The 18,541-nt window shown below is 40.5% G+C and overlaps 1 protein-coding gene across 2 annotated transcripts in view; it reads left to right on the top strand.

Moving 5' to 3' along the window:
* dnaaf9 (dynein axonemal assembly factor 9) overlaps positions 1-18,541 on the top strand; it is a 141,208-nt gene that overhangs the window by 104,772 nt on the left and 17,895 nt on the right. For both annotated transcript variants that reach the window (XM_073042128.1, XM_073042129.1), the window contains 4 exons: positions 4,362-4,450; positions 6,715-6,873; positions 10,219-10,344; positions 18,081-18,118. In XM_073042128.1, the coding sequence (XP_072898229.1) occupies positions 4,362-4,450; positions 6,715-6,873; positions 10,219-10,344; positions 18,081-18,118 (412 nt within the window). The remainder of the gene's footprint in view (positions 1-4,361; positions 4,451-6,714; positions 6,874-10,218; positions 10,345-18,080; positions 18,119-18,541) is intronic.

Here is an 18,541-nt window from a genome sequence, read left to right as displayed (position 1 = left end):
CTTCTGTGTGCAGGCATATGAATTTAACTATTAATACTATTGACCTGTGATGCCACTTTAAGGGACCTAAGGACTTAACTCCGCTCATCAGCATTCCATAGTACTCTACTATTTACTGCATCTGTCCCACTTTCTAAAGTGCATCACTTGTTGGGATTAAATTCCATATACCATTCCGCCACCCAGCTTTCCAACTTTACAGCTTGCATTAGCAGCGGACCAATCAATTCACGCAGAGAGAGAGAGAATGCTTCGCACAGGTCGGGGAGACGAGTTTTAAAAAGGAGCGTTTTGCAGAGCTTAGTGCATTAGCGGCGGACCAATCGATTCGCTATTCATTAGCAAGAGCAAATAAAAGTAAAGCAGGGTCAAAGCAGGGCAGCCATTGTGAGAGTGGACCATTGTGGGAATGGGAACAAGGCTTTGGTGAGGAGTAGCAGGTAAGGCTTTTGTAGTGGTTGAATAAAAAGTCAATAAATTGCAGCTAATTAAATAAAGTAGGGATGATGCAGGATCAGGTGACGTGCTGTAGCTGCATGATGTGGAACCCCATTGTGGTTCTTGGCGACCACATCTGCAGCAAGTGTTGGAACTTGGGCTCAAAGCTGACGACCTGGAATCTGAACTTCAAACATTGTGGCACATCAGGGAGGGAGAGAGTTACCTGCATGCTCTGTTTCAGGAGTTATTCACACATTGCCTCAAATTCAGTCTGTGGCCTGGGACAAGAGGTTGTGACTGTGAGTGAGGCGGGTAGTGGGATCCAAGAGACGCTGCTAGAGGAGCATCAGCCCTTGAGCTTGTCCAACAGATCTGAGGTTCTTGCTCCCTGTGTGGATGAGAGCGGGGTCAGTAGGAAGATGAGCAGCCTAACTGTGGCATCGTAGTCAGGGAGCCATTCAAGGTGAGGGGGGAGGGAAGAGAGAAGAGAAATGTGGTGGTAATTGGAGATAGTATAGTCAGGGGAATAGACAAAGTTCTCTGTCGCTAGGATAGTGTGTCCCGAAGACTGTGTTGCCTGCATGGTGCCCGGGTTTGGGACATCATATCTGACCTGCAGAGAATTTGTAGTGGGAGGGGAAAGATCCAGTTGTCGTGGTCCATGTGGGTAGCAACAGCATAGGTAGAACAAGGAAAAAGGTTTTGCTGAGGGAATTTGAGCAGCCACGTACTAAATTAAAAAGCAGAACCAAAAAGGTTTTAATCTCTGGATTACAACCTGAGCTCTGTGCAAATTGGCAAAGGGAATACGTAGCTCTAGGAGAAGTGTGTTTGAAATCATGGGAAATTGGCACCAGTATTGGGGAAGGAGGGAGCTGTTCCAATGGGATAAGCTCCACCTGAACCATGATTGGATTTGGATTCTAGCGAATTGCATAACTAGGGCTGTGGATAGGGCTTTAAACTAAATAGTCGTTGGGTGGGTTCTACAGATTGGAGAAGTGTGGATAAAGTAACAGAGAAAAGTGTGGTTAAAGATAAAGTAAAAGCAAAAGATAAAGAGAAAATTAAGAGTGGAGTGAAGCAAAGTTAAGTGCAAAAAAACATTTTAAAGATTTTAAAAGCCAATGAGTGTAAGGGCATTTTATCTGAATGCCTGTAGTATTCAAAACAAGGTCAGTGAAATTGAGGCATAAATCAGTAAGTACAAAGAGGTATGATTTAGTGGCCATTACAGAAACATGGTTGCAGGGTGGAGAGGATTGGGAATTAAATATCCAAGGATATCAGGTAAAACGGAAGGATAGACAGGAAGGTAAGGGATGTGGAATAGCATTCTTAACTCAGGATGAGATCAGGGTTATAGTGAAAGATGATGTAAAATCTAATGAGCAGAATGTTGAATCCATCTGGGTAGAGATTAGGAATAGTAAAGGAAAAAAATCACTGGTGGGAGTTGTCTGTGAGCCACCAATTACCATTACAGTGGCACAGGCAATAAACAGAAATATCTGAGGCACGTAAGAATGGAACAGCAGTTAGTGTAGAGGACTTTAACTTGCACATAGATTGGCTGAATCAAGTTGGTTGAGGCAGTCCTGAGGACTTCATAGAATGCATGTTGCTGAACCTACGAAGGAACGTGCTATTGTAGATCTGGTCCTGTGCAATGAGACAGGTAAAATTAGTGATCTTGTAGTTAGGGATCCTTAGTGATCACAGTATGATTGAGTTTCTCATACAAATGGAGGATGCAATAGTACAATCTAAAACCAGTGTATTATGCCTGAACAATGGGATGAGGGAGGACTTGGCTAGTGTAGACTGGGAACATAGGCAATGTGCTAGGATGGTTGAGGAACACTTTCAAAGAGATTTTTCATGGTGCTCAACAAAAGTATATTCCATTGAACATAGAAATCTACAGCATATTACAGGCGCTTTGGTCCACAATGTTGTGCCAACCATGTAACCTACTCTGGAAACTGCCTAGAATTACCCTACCACATTGCCCTCTATTTTTCTAAGCTCCATGTTCCTATCTAAGAACTTCTTAAAAGACTCTACAGGAAAGGAAATGGGAAGAGGCCAGAATAAAAAGGCGGGAAGAGGGGAAAGGGGCTAGGTAGAAGTTGATAGGTGAAGCCAGGTCAGTATGAAAAATACAGGACTGCAGAGGAAAGAATCTGATAGGAAAGGAGAGTGGGTCTCATGAAAAAGGGAAGGGGGAGGCGACCCAAAGGGAGGTGATAGGCAAGTGAAATGAGGTAAGAGGCCAGAGTAAGGAATCAAAGAAGCAGGAATTTTTTTTACTGTAAGGGGAAATTGATTTCCCACTCTGTGTCGAGAAACTTACCCCTGACATCGCCCCTCTACCTACTTCCAAGCACCTTGTGTTAGCCATTTCAGCCCTGTGAAAAAGCCTCTGGCTATCCACACGATCAATGCCTCTCATCATCTTGTACACCTCCATCAGGTCATCTCTCATCCTCTGTTGCTCCAGGGAGAAAAGGCCATGTTTATTCAGCCTATTTGCATCAAGAATGCACTCCAATCCAGGCAGCATCCTCATAACATTGGCTGCCGGGGCTGGGACTTTCCGAGCCCCACAAGAAGCTGGTGGCGTTACTTCCGGGTTGGTCTGTGGAGGCCATTAGGAAGAGGTTAAAGATCTTAGGCTGGTCTCCTTCAGCGGCTAGCCGCTCTTCTGTTGCCCTTGATGTCTCCCTCAAAGCGGGACCTGGGAAGACTTCCGTGGAACCGTCTGCTCCATTGACTCCATTGATTGATGCTAATGAGGACTCTGGTTGGAGGAGCAACACCTTATATTCCGTCTGGGTAGCTTCCAACCTGATGGCATGAAAATCAATTTCCCCTTCCGGTAAAAAAAAATCCTGCTTCTTTGATTCCTTACTCTGGCCTCTACCTCATTTCACTTGCCTATCACCTCCCTTTGGGTCGCCTCCCCCTTCCCTTTTTCATGAGACCCACTCTCCTTTCCTATCAGATTCTTTCCTCTGCAGTCCTGTATTTTTCATATTTACCTGGCTTCACCTATCAACTTCTACCTAGCCCCTTTTCCCTCTTCCTGCCTTTTTATTCTGGCCTCTTCCCGTTTCCATTCCTGTTCTGAAGAAGGGTCTTCACTGTTGATTATTCTTTTCCATAGATGTTGTCTGACCTGCTGAGTTCCTCCAGCATTTTGTGTGTGTTGCTTTGGATTTCCAGCATCTGCAGACCTTCTTGTGTTACCAACTGTTTAAGACTCTTTCCGCCCCAGCTTATGTTTTATCAGGTTTCCCAACATGGACAAATACTTGAAGGAGAACTAAGCTTTTTACAGATGCGTAGTTTTGAGTTGTGGATCTATTTTGAGTCTTATTATTATTTAGTATAATAGTATTGTCATTGCCATACAATGTGAAGGAAGATGTTTCTGATGTGAAGGAGAGATGATGGCATCCATTTGATATTAGGGCAGAGATTAGGAGAAATGTTGGCACCAGAAACAGTGGCTAACCCCAACACATCCTCTGACTGTTGTTTGCTGACACAAACAGCACATTTTACTGTATGTTTCATGTACATGTGACAAATAAAAAGCTAATCTTTAATCTCTAAACTACTTCAGAACAGAGATGAGGAGGATCTGCTTTTTCTGGAGATTTACAAATTGAAGATTAATCTGTGGGTTTGTATTTTTTCACAAATTCCATGAGGGAATCTTTATTCCATTAATCATGTTATTAGTAGTGATTTATAAAATCCCATGGGTAAGTTACAGTTACCTTAACAATTGTAATGTGAAGGTACACTGTATCTTCTTCCAATACCGCTAATATTTCAGTTTCTTTATAGAAGTTAGCATTTGTTCACACTACGTCACATAAATTGATTTATACATTCTATATTTGTTCCAGATTGTGATCACAATCATTACAGGACTGCCTGGCAGTTACAAAGAAGAACTTTGTACTTACATTGTTAACCTGAGTCAAGAACATGGAAGGTCAGTAATTTTTGCTTTAAGTATATAATTTAATGTACTTTTCATTACTTACCGTAGATTCCGGACTACAGAGCGCACCTGATTAAAAGCCGCAGGCTCTAATTTTAGAAAGAAAATCAATTTTGTACTTGTACAAGCCGCACCGGATTTTAAGCCGCAGGTGTCCCACATTGTAATATGAGATATTTACACAGAAAGATATTACACGTGAGGATTTTTTAACTTTTAATTAAATCCGTATGGTAACATAAACAAATACATATTGCAAATGCTTTTTTTCGAACCGTGCCTGTAACACGGCTACTTTTAAATATACATACGTATCGGTAACACACAAATTACGTTGCGTATACTTTTTTACTGAACAGTGCACGAACAACATTCCAATATCTCCTAACGACTGGTAAAAAAATATATACTGCAGCCTACCAGGAAAAGTTATTGATCGCCTTTAACTTAAAAGCAGCGTTTTCGCTCAGGTCTAATGCGCTCGCCCCCTCCTTTCCGTTTATCGCAAACCGGTATTTTCCCACAAGACGCGGCAAAACCGGATGTGACGTCATAGCATCCCGGGATGTAGTACAGAAAACAAATATACTTAAAACACTTCTAACTTTAACTAGAAAATACTAACAAATGAATTACTAAGCGAAAATATTATAAACTAAATAACTGCCATAAAGGCAGCACAATGCTTTTCTTCGAGTGTTTTCCATGTTGATGAGGGTGAGTACAAATGACTGATTTACAATAATTTAATTGTGAAAGTGCGCTTGATTTATCGTACAATTTCATTGGACCTCTGTGAACTACTCATCAATTTTATTGGTCTACTGTTACGAGGCAAAATGTTTTTGGCGGCATGAAAAAAACCATGCATTAGCCACACCGTAGTAAAGGCCGCAGTGTTCAAAGCTGTTCAAAGCGTGGGAAAAACGTAGCGGCTTATAATCCGGAATCTACGGTATTTAAAAATAGATGCGCAATAAGAAAGATTCATGTCCATAGTCATTCTGCAGGTGTTGATCTGCTGTAGCAACAGTCATTAAGATGTGCACAATGTCGTATCTTCAATTGACATATTACTTTAAAAGTGGTGGATTAATATTTGAAATAAAAGTGTTTCCACACCAAGAAGGCAAGCTGAATAGTGTAGGAAACGATGTAAAATATCCAAATTAAAATTTGCACTATATTTGGTTGTCCTTCTCAAGTTACCTTATAAAACCATGTATAAAGAAGAAAAAAATAATACAGATACTGGAAATCCAAAAGATAAACAGTGTCAAGGATACTCAGCAGATAAGGCAACATCTGTGGAGATACAAATAAATAAATTTTAAATTTAATTTCATTCATGTTTTAGTTTTTTGTTTGGTTGTATGAGCCAAACAATGTTTTTTGAATTTCAAAATGCATGGCATCAGAATGAAGTGCACAATCATATTACAAGTGTAACCCCCTGGGTCGCCTCAGGCTCGCTCAGCTCGTTCTCGTCTAGGGGGAGCAGCCTTCGGCCCCGCCAAACTGGGTAATCAGCTGGTGTGGATGCTGTGTGATGTCCCCGCCTCGCCAAAGAACAAACAGGACACCATATGCGATTAAATGATTACAGTTTATAAAGATTACTATAACTAAGTAATTAATACAGGAAGGAAAAGAAAATAAAGAAAAGGCGCCAAACTTGTCAAAGTCCAAACCACTTCGTGCACAACCGTTGGAGCTCAATTACTGAAGTCTTCTGGCCACCATTTGGTCCCCTCTGAACTCCTCGACTCACAACTCAGGACCACCTGAAGTGGTCAACCAAGCACATCTATCTTCGTCTCCTCTCCTTGGGCCTTGGACCCCCGCTTGGGGTCCGTTCCTAACCCAATTTACAGCATCACGTCCTCTCTCACCCCCTCGCGCCAATCTCCCCAAAAGCCCGCCAACAATAGCTTACAGACTCAGAAGAAAGAACAACATTAATCCCAATTGGTTTACAAAGGAATACAATTCTCGTTATCAGTAAATTTTAACCCAAACAAGCTTCCAGCACTCTCTCGCAACAAAGAAGCATTGCTATTTTTAACAAAACAAAGAAGCCATTTTGATTAACATACGCAGTAACAAAGAAAAAGAAGAAACCCCCTTTACACAAGGTAAAATTTGTTGGAAGAATTTAAAGTTTTTAAAACATGAACTCAGTAATTATCTAACATCTCTGAATCAGAATTATGTTCATTCTACTGGCATCTAATCATTGTCCTCTTTTGTTATAGGTGGTCAGTTTACCGACAGATGCCAGATAATTGTGAGCCATTCAGTTACAGTCAGATCCACCGTTTTCTTTCAAGTGTTCTAGAAGCACAGAGAAATAGAACTGTTCGCCAGTCTGTGTACTCAAGAAAGAAAGTGAGATTACTGATTGTCACACCAGGGTAAGACTGCAGGATTGAATGTGTTGTAATTAAATGCATGTAGCATTTGGAATAAGGTAGACGAACTTGTGGCGCAATTACAGATTGGTCGGAATAACATTGTTGGTATTACTGAGGCATGGCTGAAAGTAGACCATAATTGAGAGCTTAACATCAAAGGATATACTTTATATCGAAAAGACTGGCAGGAAGGCATAGGCGGTGGTGTGGCTGAGTTGGTTAAGAGATGGAATTACATCTTTAGAAAGAGGTGAAATAGGGTCAGGGAAAGTTGAATCTTTGTGGGTGGAGTTAAGAAACTACAAGGGTAAAAAAATAATAATGGGAATCATATATAGACCTCCAAATAGCCAAGATGTGGGGTTTAGATTACAAGAGGAGTTGAAAAAGGAATGTAAGAAGGGTAATGACACTATTGTAATGGGGGACTTCAATATGCAAGGGGATTGAGAAAACCTACAAGGTAGCTTTTTAAGAGCAACTTGTGCTTGAGCCTACTTGGGGAAAGGCTATCTTACATAACCCAGATCTTACTAGGGAGCTTCATGTAAAGGAACCCTTAAGAGGCAGTGATCATAATACGATTGAATATATACTGCAGTTTGAGAGAGAGAGAAGCACAATCAGTGCCTCAATAGAATAAAGAGAATTACAGAGGCATGAGTGAAGAGCTTACCCAGGTGGATTGGAGGAAGGTACTTGCAGGGATGATGGCAGAGCAGAGGTGACTGAAGTTTCTGGGAATACTTCACAAGACACAGGATACCTATCTCCCACAGAAGAAGTAGTTCTCAAATGGCAAGGGTAGGCAACCTTGGCTGATGGGAAGTTAAGGACTGCATGAAAGTCGAGGAAAGGACATACAAGGTAGCAGAAGTGAGTAGGAAGTTAGATAATTGGGAAGCTTTTAAAATCCAACAAGAGGCAACTAAAAAGCTGTAAGAAGGAAAAAGATGTAATATGAGTGCAAACTAGCCAATAATACAAAGCAGGATACTAAAGGTTTTATCGATTATATAAAGAGTAAAAAGGAGGTGAGAGTTGATATTGCACCATTGGAAAATTATACTGATGAGGTAGTAATAGGGGACAAAGGAATGGCAGATGGACTTAATGGGTACTTTGCATCAGTCTTCACTGGGAGTGGGAGTGAGTTCTATTACAAGTTCAAAGGTCTTAAGGTGGCTAGGTCACCTGGATCAGATGAACTACATCCCAGAGTCCTGAAAGAGATTGCTGTAGAGATAATGGATGCATTGGTCACGATCTTTCAAGAATCATTCGATTCTGGCATGGTCCCGGAGGACTGGAAGATTGCAAATGTCACTCCACTTTTAAGAAGGTAAGAAGGCAAAAGAAAGGAAATTATAGACCAGTTAGCATAATTTCAATGGTTGGGAAAGTGTTGGAGTCTATTATTAAGGGTGAGGTTTCGGTATACTTGAAGACTAATGATATTTAAGTCTAAGTCAGCATGGTTTCTGTGAAGGGGAATCTTGCCTGAGAAATCTGTATTCTTTGAGAAATGAACAAGCAGGGTGGACAAAGGAGAGGCAGTGAGTGTCATTTACTTGGATTTTCAGAAGACATGCCACACATAAGACAGGTTAATAAGATAAAATCCAGTGGCGTTACAGGAAGGGTACTGGCATGGATAGTGGAATGGCTGACGGGCAGGAAACTGCGAATGGGAATAAAGGGGTCCTTTTCTGGTTGGCTATCAGTAACTAGTGGTGTTCCTCGGGGGTCAGTATTGGGACCGCTACTTTTCACATTGTTTATCACTGATTTGGATAATGGAACTGATGGCTTTGTGGCAAAGTTCGCAGATAATACAAAGCTGGGCAGAGGGGTAGGTAGTGGAAGCAATGTGATTGCAGCAGGACTGGGCAAAAAAGTGGCATATGGAATTCAGTGTTGCAAAATGTACCATAATGCATTTTGGTAAAAGCCATAGTGCTGACTATTATCTAAATGGGGAGAAGTTTTAAACTTCAAAGGTGCAGAGGGACTTGGGAGTCCTCTTGCAAGACTCCCAGAAGGTTAATTTACAGGTTGAGTCTGTGGTAAAGAAGGCAAGTGCAATGTAGGCATTAATTTCAAGGGGAATAGAATATAAAAACAAGGAGATAATGCTGAACCTTTATAAGACACTAGTTAGGCCCCACTTGGAGTATTGTCAACAGTTTTGTTCCTCGTACCTCAGAAAGGATGTGTTATTGTAGAGAGTCCAGAGGATGATTCTGGGAATGAAGGGGTTAACATATGAGGCGTATTTGGCAGCTTTGAGTCTATACTCACTGGAATTTAGAAGAGTGCGGGGGGATCACATTGAAACCTTCCAAATGTTGAAAGGAGTAGATTGGGAGGATATGGAGAGGATGTTTCCTGTGGTGGGGGTATTCAAAACCAGAGGGCACAGCCTAAAAATTGATGGGCAACCTTTTAGAATAGAGGTACAGAGGATTTTTTTTTTAAACCAGAGAGGAGTGTATCTGTAGAATTTTCTGTCACAGACTGCAGTGGAGGCCACGTCTGTGGGTATATTTAAGATGGAAGTTGATAGTTTCCTGATTGGTCAGGGCATCAAAGGATAAGGCGAGAAGGATATGGGGTTGAGTGGGATCCAGGGTCAGCCATGATGGAATAGCCTAATTCTGCTTATATGGTCTTATGTTGAGTATAATTTGTGGTAGCTGGAGTGCAAGCACGTTCCATTGAAATGTAAATCTGGATTTTTTTCTGATGAAATGGTGTAAATTAAACCTTGTTTAACTGAGATATTGATGTCCAATGGTGTTCCCATCATTAATGTACAATAGATGGCCAGCTATAGAACCAGAATGGAGATTGAAGCTTGCCCAGTCACAGTGTCATAAAGGAGTAAAGCATGACAGCAATCCTTTCAGCCCATCTTGTCAATGCCACCCAGGTACTCACCTTTGCTAGTCCCATTTGCCTCCAATTGGCCCGTGTCCCTCTCATACTTTCCTATTTAAGACTTAGCCAAGTTTCCTGTCTCAACATATTCTCATTCCATTATACATTCGACCCTCTGCCTGAGTATGTTGCCTCTCAGGTCACTTTTAAATCTTTCCTCCCTTACCTTAAATTATGCCCTCTAGCTTTTGCTTTTTTTTTCCGTCGGAAAAAGACATGCATTCAGACTACCCAAATACCCCGTTTTGGTTCAGTGGAGCCCCTGTGCACTTCATAGTCATTATTAAACAAATATTACCAGTATAAATGAGAGCTTGCTTAACAAATTGGAACATATGTTTTGTGTGTTGCAGTCATTTGTTGAAAAGTAATTTTCAGTGCAAATGCCTACAATTAATCTTCTAGATACACGGATGTGATTGACGTTGTGCAAGCTATCCAGATGCATCCAGACCCTGACGTTCAGTCTTCATTTGTCATTGGTGCTGTCACCACCTGCGTTGACCCACAGTGCTCAACTATGGAACACAGGTACCATTTGAACTTGGCCGCTTAAATGATATGATAATATTTCAAAGGACACCTCTTTCTTAGCTTCTTGAAAATTCAACATGTGGAATAGGATTTGGAGTTGACTATATTGCCTCTTGCCTGCATCTCTGTTTAGTAATCATGCACATCAACTTGTTTTCATTCTTTTGTTATCATTTGACCTTACTTAAAACCAATGAACCTCCAACCTGATGGCATGAACATTGATTTCTCTAACTTCCGTTAATGCCCCTCCTCTCCTTCTTACCCCATCCCTTATTTATTATTTTTTCCCTTTTTTCCCTCCCTCTCTCACAATCACTCCTTGCGTGCTCTCCATCTTCCTCTGGTGCTCCCTTCCACCTTTGTTTCTTCCTAGGCTTCCCGTGCCATGATCCTCTCCCTTCTCCAACTCTGTATCCCTTTTGCCAATCAACTTTCCAGCTCTCAGCTTCATCCCTCCCCCTCCTGTCTTCTCCTATCATGTCAGATCTTCCCCTCCCCCTCCCATTTTCAAATCTCTTACTATCTCTTCTTTCAGTTAGTCCTGACAAAGGGTCTCGGCCCAAAACATCTTCCTATAGATGCTACCTGGCCTGCTGCGTTCCAGCAGCATTTTGTGTGTGTTGCTTGAATCTCTTTACCTATGTTGGTTTCTAAAAAAAAATTGCAACATTATCAGCCTCTTCTTTTAATGTAATGGTGTCATTAATCCACTAATTAGCCACTGCAATAATTTCATCTACAGAGTTTCTGAGTCATCTAATTTATCCTCATTAAGAATTAGGAGATACTTATTTGAATATTTGCTGTACTTATCTTCATTCATACCTTTCATTCCACTTTGGATATAACATCAATCAGACCAATTTAAATGTATTTGCTTTTCAGAAGCCTGGTTTTTGCCTGAAGCTGATTAGGAACTCTCATGTTAGATTCACCAGAATATGGTCATTCTCGCCAAAGGCATGTCATTGTTTGTTGGGTGTTAAAATTATCTGTTTCCAATTGATTACATAACATGCTCCACTCGGAAACCCTCTCAAAATTATTCTTGAAAGAATTTTGGCTATTGTCATCAGTTTGATTTCCCTTGTATCTCTGAAAGTTAGTCGATCAGAATTGCGACATTATTTTTATTACACTTTCCTCAGATTTCTCAATTAATCACCCAAAGTTAGCAAACAATTGGAATGGCTTATGGGATGTTGGCCGTTCATGCAAAGGATGTGGAGTAAAAATAGTGGAGAAATTTTAGTGCAACTTGTGGAGTATTGGTGAGACCATAACTGAGATACTGTATATGGATTTAGTTTTATTTAGTGGAAATGCCAGTGTAGGAGCCACGTATCTATTTCCTGTCTCTCTATTGTATTTTGTGTTGGGTAATTGGTCATGTGGGTTGGGGCACAGTGGATGTGAAGAGTATAGTTAATATTCATGGGTAATTCAGTTTTTAATCTGGTTAGAGCAGGGGGTAGTTTGAGGGAATTATTTAGTTTTGGTGACTGCTAATGTTTAAAATATGTTAAGATTGCTTGGCTTAGTATATTTAAATTTTCTGATGCTTATGTACATTTGAATATGCTTAGCTGCTTATTATATCGCTAGCTTTAGTTTTGTTCATTTTTTATTCTTACAAGTCAGTTCATTTTTGCTGATTTCTTAATAAAGGATCAAACTTACTTTCTTTGACTTAGAACTGTTGTTGGAGCTAGTCATACAGTGTTAACCCCCTCGTGTAGTCTTGGGAGTGGTTTTGGTTTGTTTGAAAGTCACCGCTAAAGTTGGTGTTGAAGATAGTGCAGAGAAGGTCCTTGAAGTTGTTTCCTTGGATAAAGGATTCACATACACATCAGGTTAGGCCTATACCTATTGGAGTAAAACAAATTGAGAATGATCTTGGTTGAAACGTATGATTCAGCTGGAGGTGATGAGGAAAGAAAAAAAAAGGAAGGAAAAATACAATTCTGGAGCTATTAGGTGCAGAACTCTTCATTGGTGCAAATCTGAAACTAAAGAGAAAGCTATAAATACAAAGCAGATCATGTAGAATTTCTGCAGAAAGAAACATTTGTTTAGTATTGCAAATGGGGAGACATTCAGCACAACCATATGAATAGAACTTAAAATATGAAATGGATAATCACTCTGGCTTTATATATCCCCCAGTAGTCTGCGGCAATTAGAGAAATAATATGTAGGGAAATCACAGAAATGTGAATAATAGGATTGTAATGGAAGGTGACTTTCAACTTCCGTTTTATTGATAGCTTACTAACTCTCAACTACTTATGGAGGATAAAGAAATATGACATGTTGCCTTTGACCCTTACCAATTTTTATTGATGCACATTGAAGGCATCCTATTTGGATGCAGAACAACTTGGTGATTGCTCTGCACATGACCATTAATTATTGGGATCTTTTTGAGTTTATTTTACTTGGGGTATTTGACATTGGGTTGACAGGATAGAAACCGTGTTTCCATGGAAGAAATTATAGCTGATCATAAGAGTCAGAGAGCACTGCAGCATGAAAACAGACCATTTGGCCCATCTGGTCCATGCTGAATTGTAATTCTGCCTAGTCCCATCAACCTACATCTGGACCTTGGGTCTCCATACCCCTCCCATTCATCGACTTATCCAAACTTCTCTTAAGTGTTACATTTGAACCCACATCTAACGATTCCGCTAGCAGCTTATTCCAAACTCGCACCCCCCTCTTAGTGAATTAGTGACTAGAATGTATGTATCAGTGTAGTGCATTCTGGTGCAAAGTACAATTGATTCCACTTAATTGGGATTCATCAATACTAGTATATTTTTGGCCCAATTAAGCAGCTACCCCAAATGGTCAAAGTTTCATGAATATAGTTATAAAGGTATAAAAAAGACAAACTACTCTTCAGCTGAGTAACAAACTATGTATTTAAATGAAATACAGAACAAATTAGAACACTGCCAGTGCTACTAGAGTACTATAAAACTGTATCAGTTCCTAATAGTTATTGTTTGAGGAATTCACCTGCTGTTATTTTGATTGACTGTAGGTTAACAAAATCAGTGTAGCACCTTGTGCAGGTAATGGACAGCCTGGTACAATGCTTCGATGTAAAGATGATTGTTGGCACCTTCAAGCTATTCGTAGTTCCTGATTTCTTGAGTTGGCAGAATTGTTTCATTTTCACTCCTGCCTGTTTCTGGCATCCCCAAGCTTAAATGCTTGAAGCCGCAATGAGCAAAGTAGTTCTGAATTGTTTTACTGCTTATTTCTTGCCAACTATCAGTGACAAAAATCACTTTTTTGAACACAAACACATGCAAGTGACTACTTAAAAACTGTTCACTGTAAGTGTGGTGTAGTGTCTAATGGCCATACAAGCACACATGACTGACACTAGTTAGCAATTGTTTGGCAAGGCTCAGGTCCCAAATAAGTGGTTGCCCTGATTAACTGATGGCCCAATTAACAGGAATCCACTGTGTTCACTTAATTTCCTTTTAAAGAGCACAACCATTATCAGACCTCCTCTACCGTATATCCTTTTTGTTTTAACTGATTATCTGTGAGGGTTCCTTTCCCTTCCCAGGAATTTACTCTAGGGAGTCGTCTTAGAATCTACATAACAGATCTGTGATAGCTTCTGAAGATTTTCGATTATTTTCCATGCGCATTCTTTCAAAGAACAGTACAGCATAGTACAGGCCATTCGGCCCACAATATTGTGCCAACCCTTAAACCCTGCCTCCCATCTAGCCCTCCACCTTAAATTCCTCCATATACTTGTCTAGTAGCCTTAAGACCCCCTTGTGCAATTGGATCCTGGATTTCCTCACTTGTAGATTGCAGTCAGTTCAGATTGGCAAAAATATCTCCTTCACAATCGCCAACAGCACAGGAGCACCGCAGGGATGAGTACTTCACCCCTTGTTCTACTCACTTTACACCTACAATGGCATGCAAAAGTTTGGGCACCCCTGGTCAAAATTTCTGTTACTGTGATAGCTAAGCGAGTAAAAGATGACCTGATTTCCAAAAGGCATAAAGTTAAAGATGACACATTTCTTTAATATTTTAAGCAAGATTACTTTATTTCCATCTTTTACAGTTTCAAAATAACAAAAAAGGAAAAGGGCCCAAAGCAAAAGTTTGGGCACCTTGCATGGTCAGTACTTAGGCCCCCTTTGGCAAGTATCACAGCTTGTAAACACTTACTGTAGACAGATAAGAGTCTTTCAATTTTTGTTTGGGGGATTTTCGCCCATTCTTCCTTGTAAAAGGCTTCTAGTTCTGTGAGATTCTTTGGCTGTCTTGCATTCACTGCTCTTTTGAGGTCTATCCACAGATTTTCGATGATGTTTAGGTCGGGGGACTGTGAGGGCCATGGCAAAACCTTCAGCTTGTGCCTCTTGAGGTAGTCCATTGTGGATTTTGAGGTGTGTTTAGGATCATTATCCTGTTGTAGAAGCCATCCTCTTTTCATCTTCAGCTTTTTTACAAACGGTGTGATGTTTGCTTCCAGAATTTGCTGGTATTTAATTGAATTCATTCTTCCCTCTACCAGTGAAATGTTCCCCGTGCCACTGGCTGCAACACAAACCCATAGCTTGATCGATCCACCCCCATGCTTAACAGTTGTAGAGGCGTTCTTTTCATGAAATTCTGCACCCTTTTTTCTCCAAACATATCTTTGCTCATTGCGGCCAGAAAGTTCTATTTTAACTTCCATCAGTTCACAGGACTTGTTTCCAAAATGCATCAGGCTTGTTTAGATGTTCCTTTGCAATCTGAGACTGAATTTTGTGGTGAGGATGCAGGAAAGTTTTCTTCTGATGACTCTTCCATGAAGGTCATATTTGTGCAGGTGTCGCTGCACAGTAGAACAGTGCACCACCACTCCAGAGTCTGCTAAATCATCCTGAAGGTCTTTTGCAGTCAAACAGGGGTTTTGATTTACCTTTCTAGCAATCCTATGAGCAGTTCTCTCAGAAAGTTTTCTTGGTCTTCCAGACCTCAACTTGACCTCCACTGTTCCTGTTAACTGCCATTTCTTAATTACATTATGAACTGAGGAAACAGCTACCTGAAAATGCTTTGCTATCTTCTTATAACCTTCTCCTGCTTTATGGGCATCATTTATTTTAATTTTCAGAGCACTAGGCAGCTGCTTAGAGGAGTCCATGGCTGCTGATTGTTGCGACAAGGTTTGAGGAGTCAGGGTATTTATAAAGCTTTGAAATTTGCATCACCAGGGCCTTCCTAACGGTGACTGTGAGCAAGCCATAGTCCTAACAAGCTAATTAAGGTCTGAGACCTTGGTAAAAGTTATCTGAGAGCTCAAATCTCTTGGGGTGTCCAAACTTTTGCATGGTGCTCCTTTTTTTTCACTTGAAAATTGTACAAAACAAAAATAATACACCAGTCTTGCTTAAAATGTTGAAAAGAATGTTTCATCTTTAACTTTATGACTTTTGGAGATCAGTTCATCTTCTACTCACTTAACTATTCACAGTAACAGAAATTTTGACCAGAGGTGCCCAAAGTTTTGCATGCCACTGTATGACTGTTTGGCTAAGTACAGCTTCAACACTATATACAAATTTGCAGATGACTGCACTGTTGTCAGCTGCATCAAAGGGGGTGATGAATCAGCATGCAGGAGGAAGATTAAAAAGTTGGCTGAGTGGTGTCACAACAACAATCTCTCACTTAATGTCAGTAAGGCCAAGGAACTGATCATAGATTTCAGGAGAGGGAAACCAGTAACCTTGGAGAATCAGAGATGGAGAGGTTCAGTAACTTTAAATTCCTGGGTATCACTACCTGTCCTGGATCCATTATATAAATATAATTGCAAAGAAAACGCAACTGTGCCTCTGCTTCCTCAGGAGTCTGCAGAGGTTTGGCGTGCCATCGAAAGCCTTGGCAAACTTCTATAGATGCGAGGTGGAAAGAGTTCTGACTGGCTGCTTAACAGCCTTGTATTTGAATAGCAATTCCTTTGAACAAAAGTCCCACAGAAGGTATTGGATTTGGCCCAATACATCACGAGTAAAACCCTCCCTACCATTGAGCATATCTACATGAAACATTGATGTAGAAAAGAGTATCCATCATCAAAAGTCCTCACCAGCTAGGCCAGGTTCTTTTCTCGCTGCTGGCATCAGGTAGAAGGTACAGGTGCCTCAGTACTTGCACCACTAAGGTCAAAAGCAGTTACTACTCCTCAACCATCAGACTTGTGAACAAAAGGGGATAGTTGCACTCATTTAAGGACTCTGTTATATTGTTATTTCATGCTCATTATTTATTGCTATTTATTTATATTTGCATTTTGCACAGTTTGTTTACAGTTTACTGTTCGATAGATTTGCTATATATGCCCACAGAAAAATGAATCTCAGTGTTATATATGGTGACATCTATGTACTCCGATAATAAATTTTACTTTGAACTTTAATCACAGCCTCAATTTGCTGTTAAACTCTACATATGACTTCTCTGCCTGTTGATTCAGTTATTTCATGAGACCTGTTCTTAATTCTTGTCACCATTAACTTTACACCCAAGTACAAAATCAATATACAGCTTATATTGCAACACACACAAAATGCTGGTGGAACACAGCAGGCCAGGCAACATCTATAAGGAGAAGCACTGTTGACGTTTCGGGCCGAGACCCTTCGTCAGGACTAACTGAAAGGAAAGATAGTAAGAGATTTAAAAGTAGGAGGCTATCCCCTTCTCACAATTCCTCTGCCGCATCTGCTCTCAGGATGAGGCTTTTCATTCCAGGACGAAGGAGATGTCTTCCTTTTTTAAACAAAGGGGTTTCCCTTCTTCTGCCATCAACTCTGCTCTCAAACGCATCTCTCCCATTTCCCGCACATCTGCCCTCACTCCATCCGCCCACCACCCCACTCAGGATAGGGTTCCCCTTGTCCTCACCTACCACCCCACCAGCCTCCGGGTCCAACGTATAATTCTCCATAACTTCCGCCGCCTCCAACAGGATCCCACTACCAAGCACATCTTTCCCTCCTCCCTTCTAAAGTTTTTGCATTTTCCCCTCCCCCTCCTACTTTCAAATCTCTTGCTATCTTTCCTTTCAGTTAGTTCTGACAAAGGGTCGCAGCCCGAAATGTCGACAGTGCTTCTCCTTATAGATGCTGCCTGGCCTGCTGTGTTTCACCAGCATTTTGTGTGTGTTGCTTGAATTTCCAGCGTCTGCAGATTTCCTCATCAGTTGGGAATATTTGATTGTGTCTCTTAGACCATTGTGTAACTTTGGACCATGCTATCCCAACCAGTTATTGCTCCCAGCTTTGTGCTGAATTGGGAATCCTGTTGTCATTTCTGTTCCATATAGAAAACACAAATAAATCTATCAACTGTAATGATTGGAAAATTCCATTGCTTCTGCTTAAGATACATACCTATAAATTCCTAGTAATAGTTTCTTGTCATGCCTAACCATGATTATGATAGCAGTAAGCAGTTCTAAGCTTGATCAGAACAGCATTCTTCACTCCTATGGATTGTAGAGATCCAAGTAAGGTCCTTAGGCAATGTTCATAACCCTTAGCAAATTTGCAGATTGTTTTGAGACTTCAGAAAGAACACTCAGCTGGCTGAATTGCCTATTCTGCTCTTTTGTCTTATGGTCATATTTTGCCTGCATCAATTGACTTATTATGTGTTATTTTCATAATATACTTGTTTTGTTCCAGGTTACTTTTCCCAAAACTTTTGGATCAGTGCTCTCAAGGTATTTAGAATTGAAGTAAATACTGTGTATATTGTTGAAAGTAATTGGTTTTTTGCTCTTTTGTTTACCTCGCATGTATTGATGTAACTGAAATGTTTTAAGATTGTGTCCAGATAATGCAAGTGTATACTTGCATCCTGTATAGGAATTGCAATGGTAATTTTTGACAAATGTTAAAGTTTTTCTGATACACTGCTACTTTTATGCACCATGTAGATATCTAAGACCATTTCTTGGTGAAGTGATCTTAGCCAGCTGGAACATTGACTTTAGTAATAAGCTTTATAGCCCAGTTCTGTTTTATGCTTGAGTGTTCGTGTTTGCTTTTTGCAATAGAAATTGCATAATTGAATCCAAATATTAAAGTCCTTTCTGGCCTTTGCCAATACATTAAGCCATTTTTAAAGTGGTTGGACTATTCAT

The sequence above is a fragment of the Hemitrygon akajei genome, chromosome 4 (assembly GCF_048418815.1).
Source record: "Hemitrygon akajei chromosome 4, sHemAka1.3, whole genome shotgun sequence".
Taxonomy (NCBI): Eukaryota; Metazoa; Chordata; class Chondrichthyes; order Myliobatiformes; family Dasyatidae; genus Hemitrygon; species Hemitrygon akajei.
The sequence above is the reverse complement of the archived record's forward strand: the minus strand, read 5'-3'. Positions and strand labels throughout refer to the sequence as shown.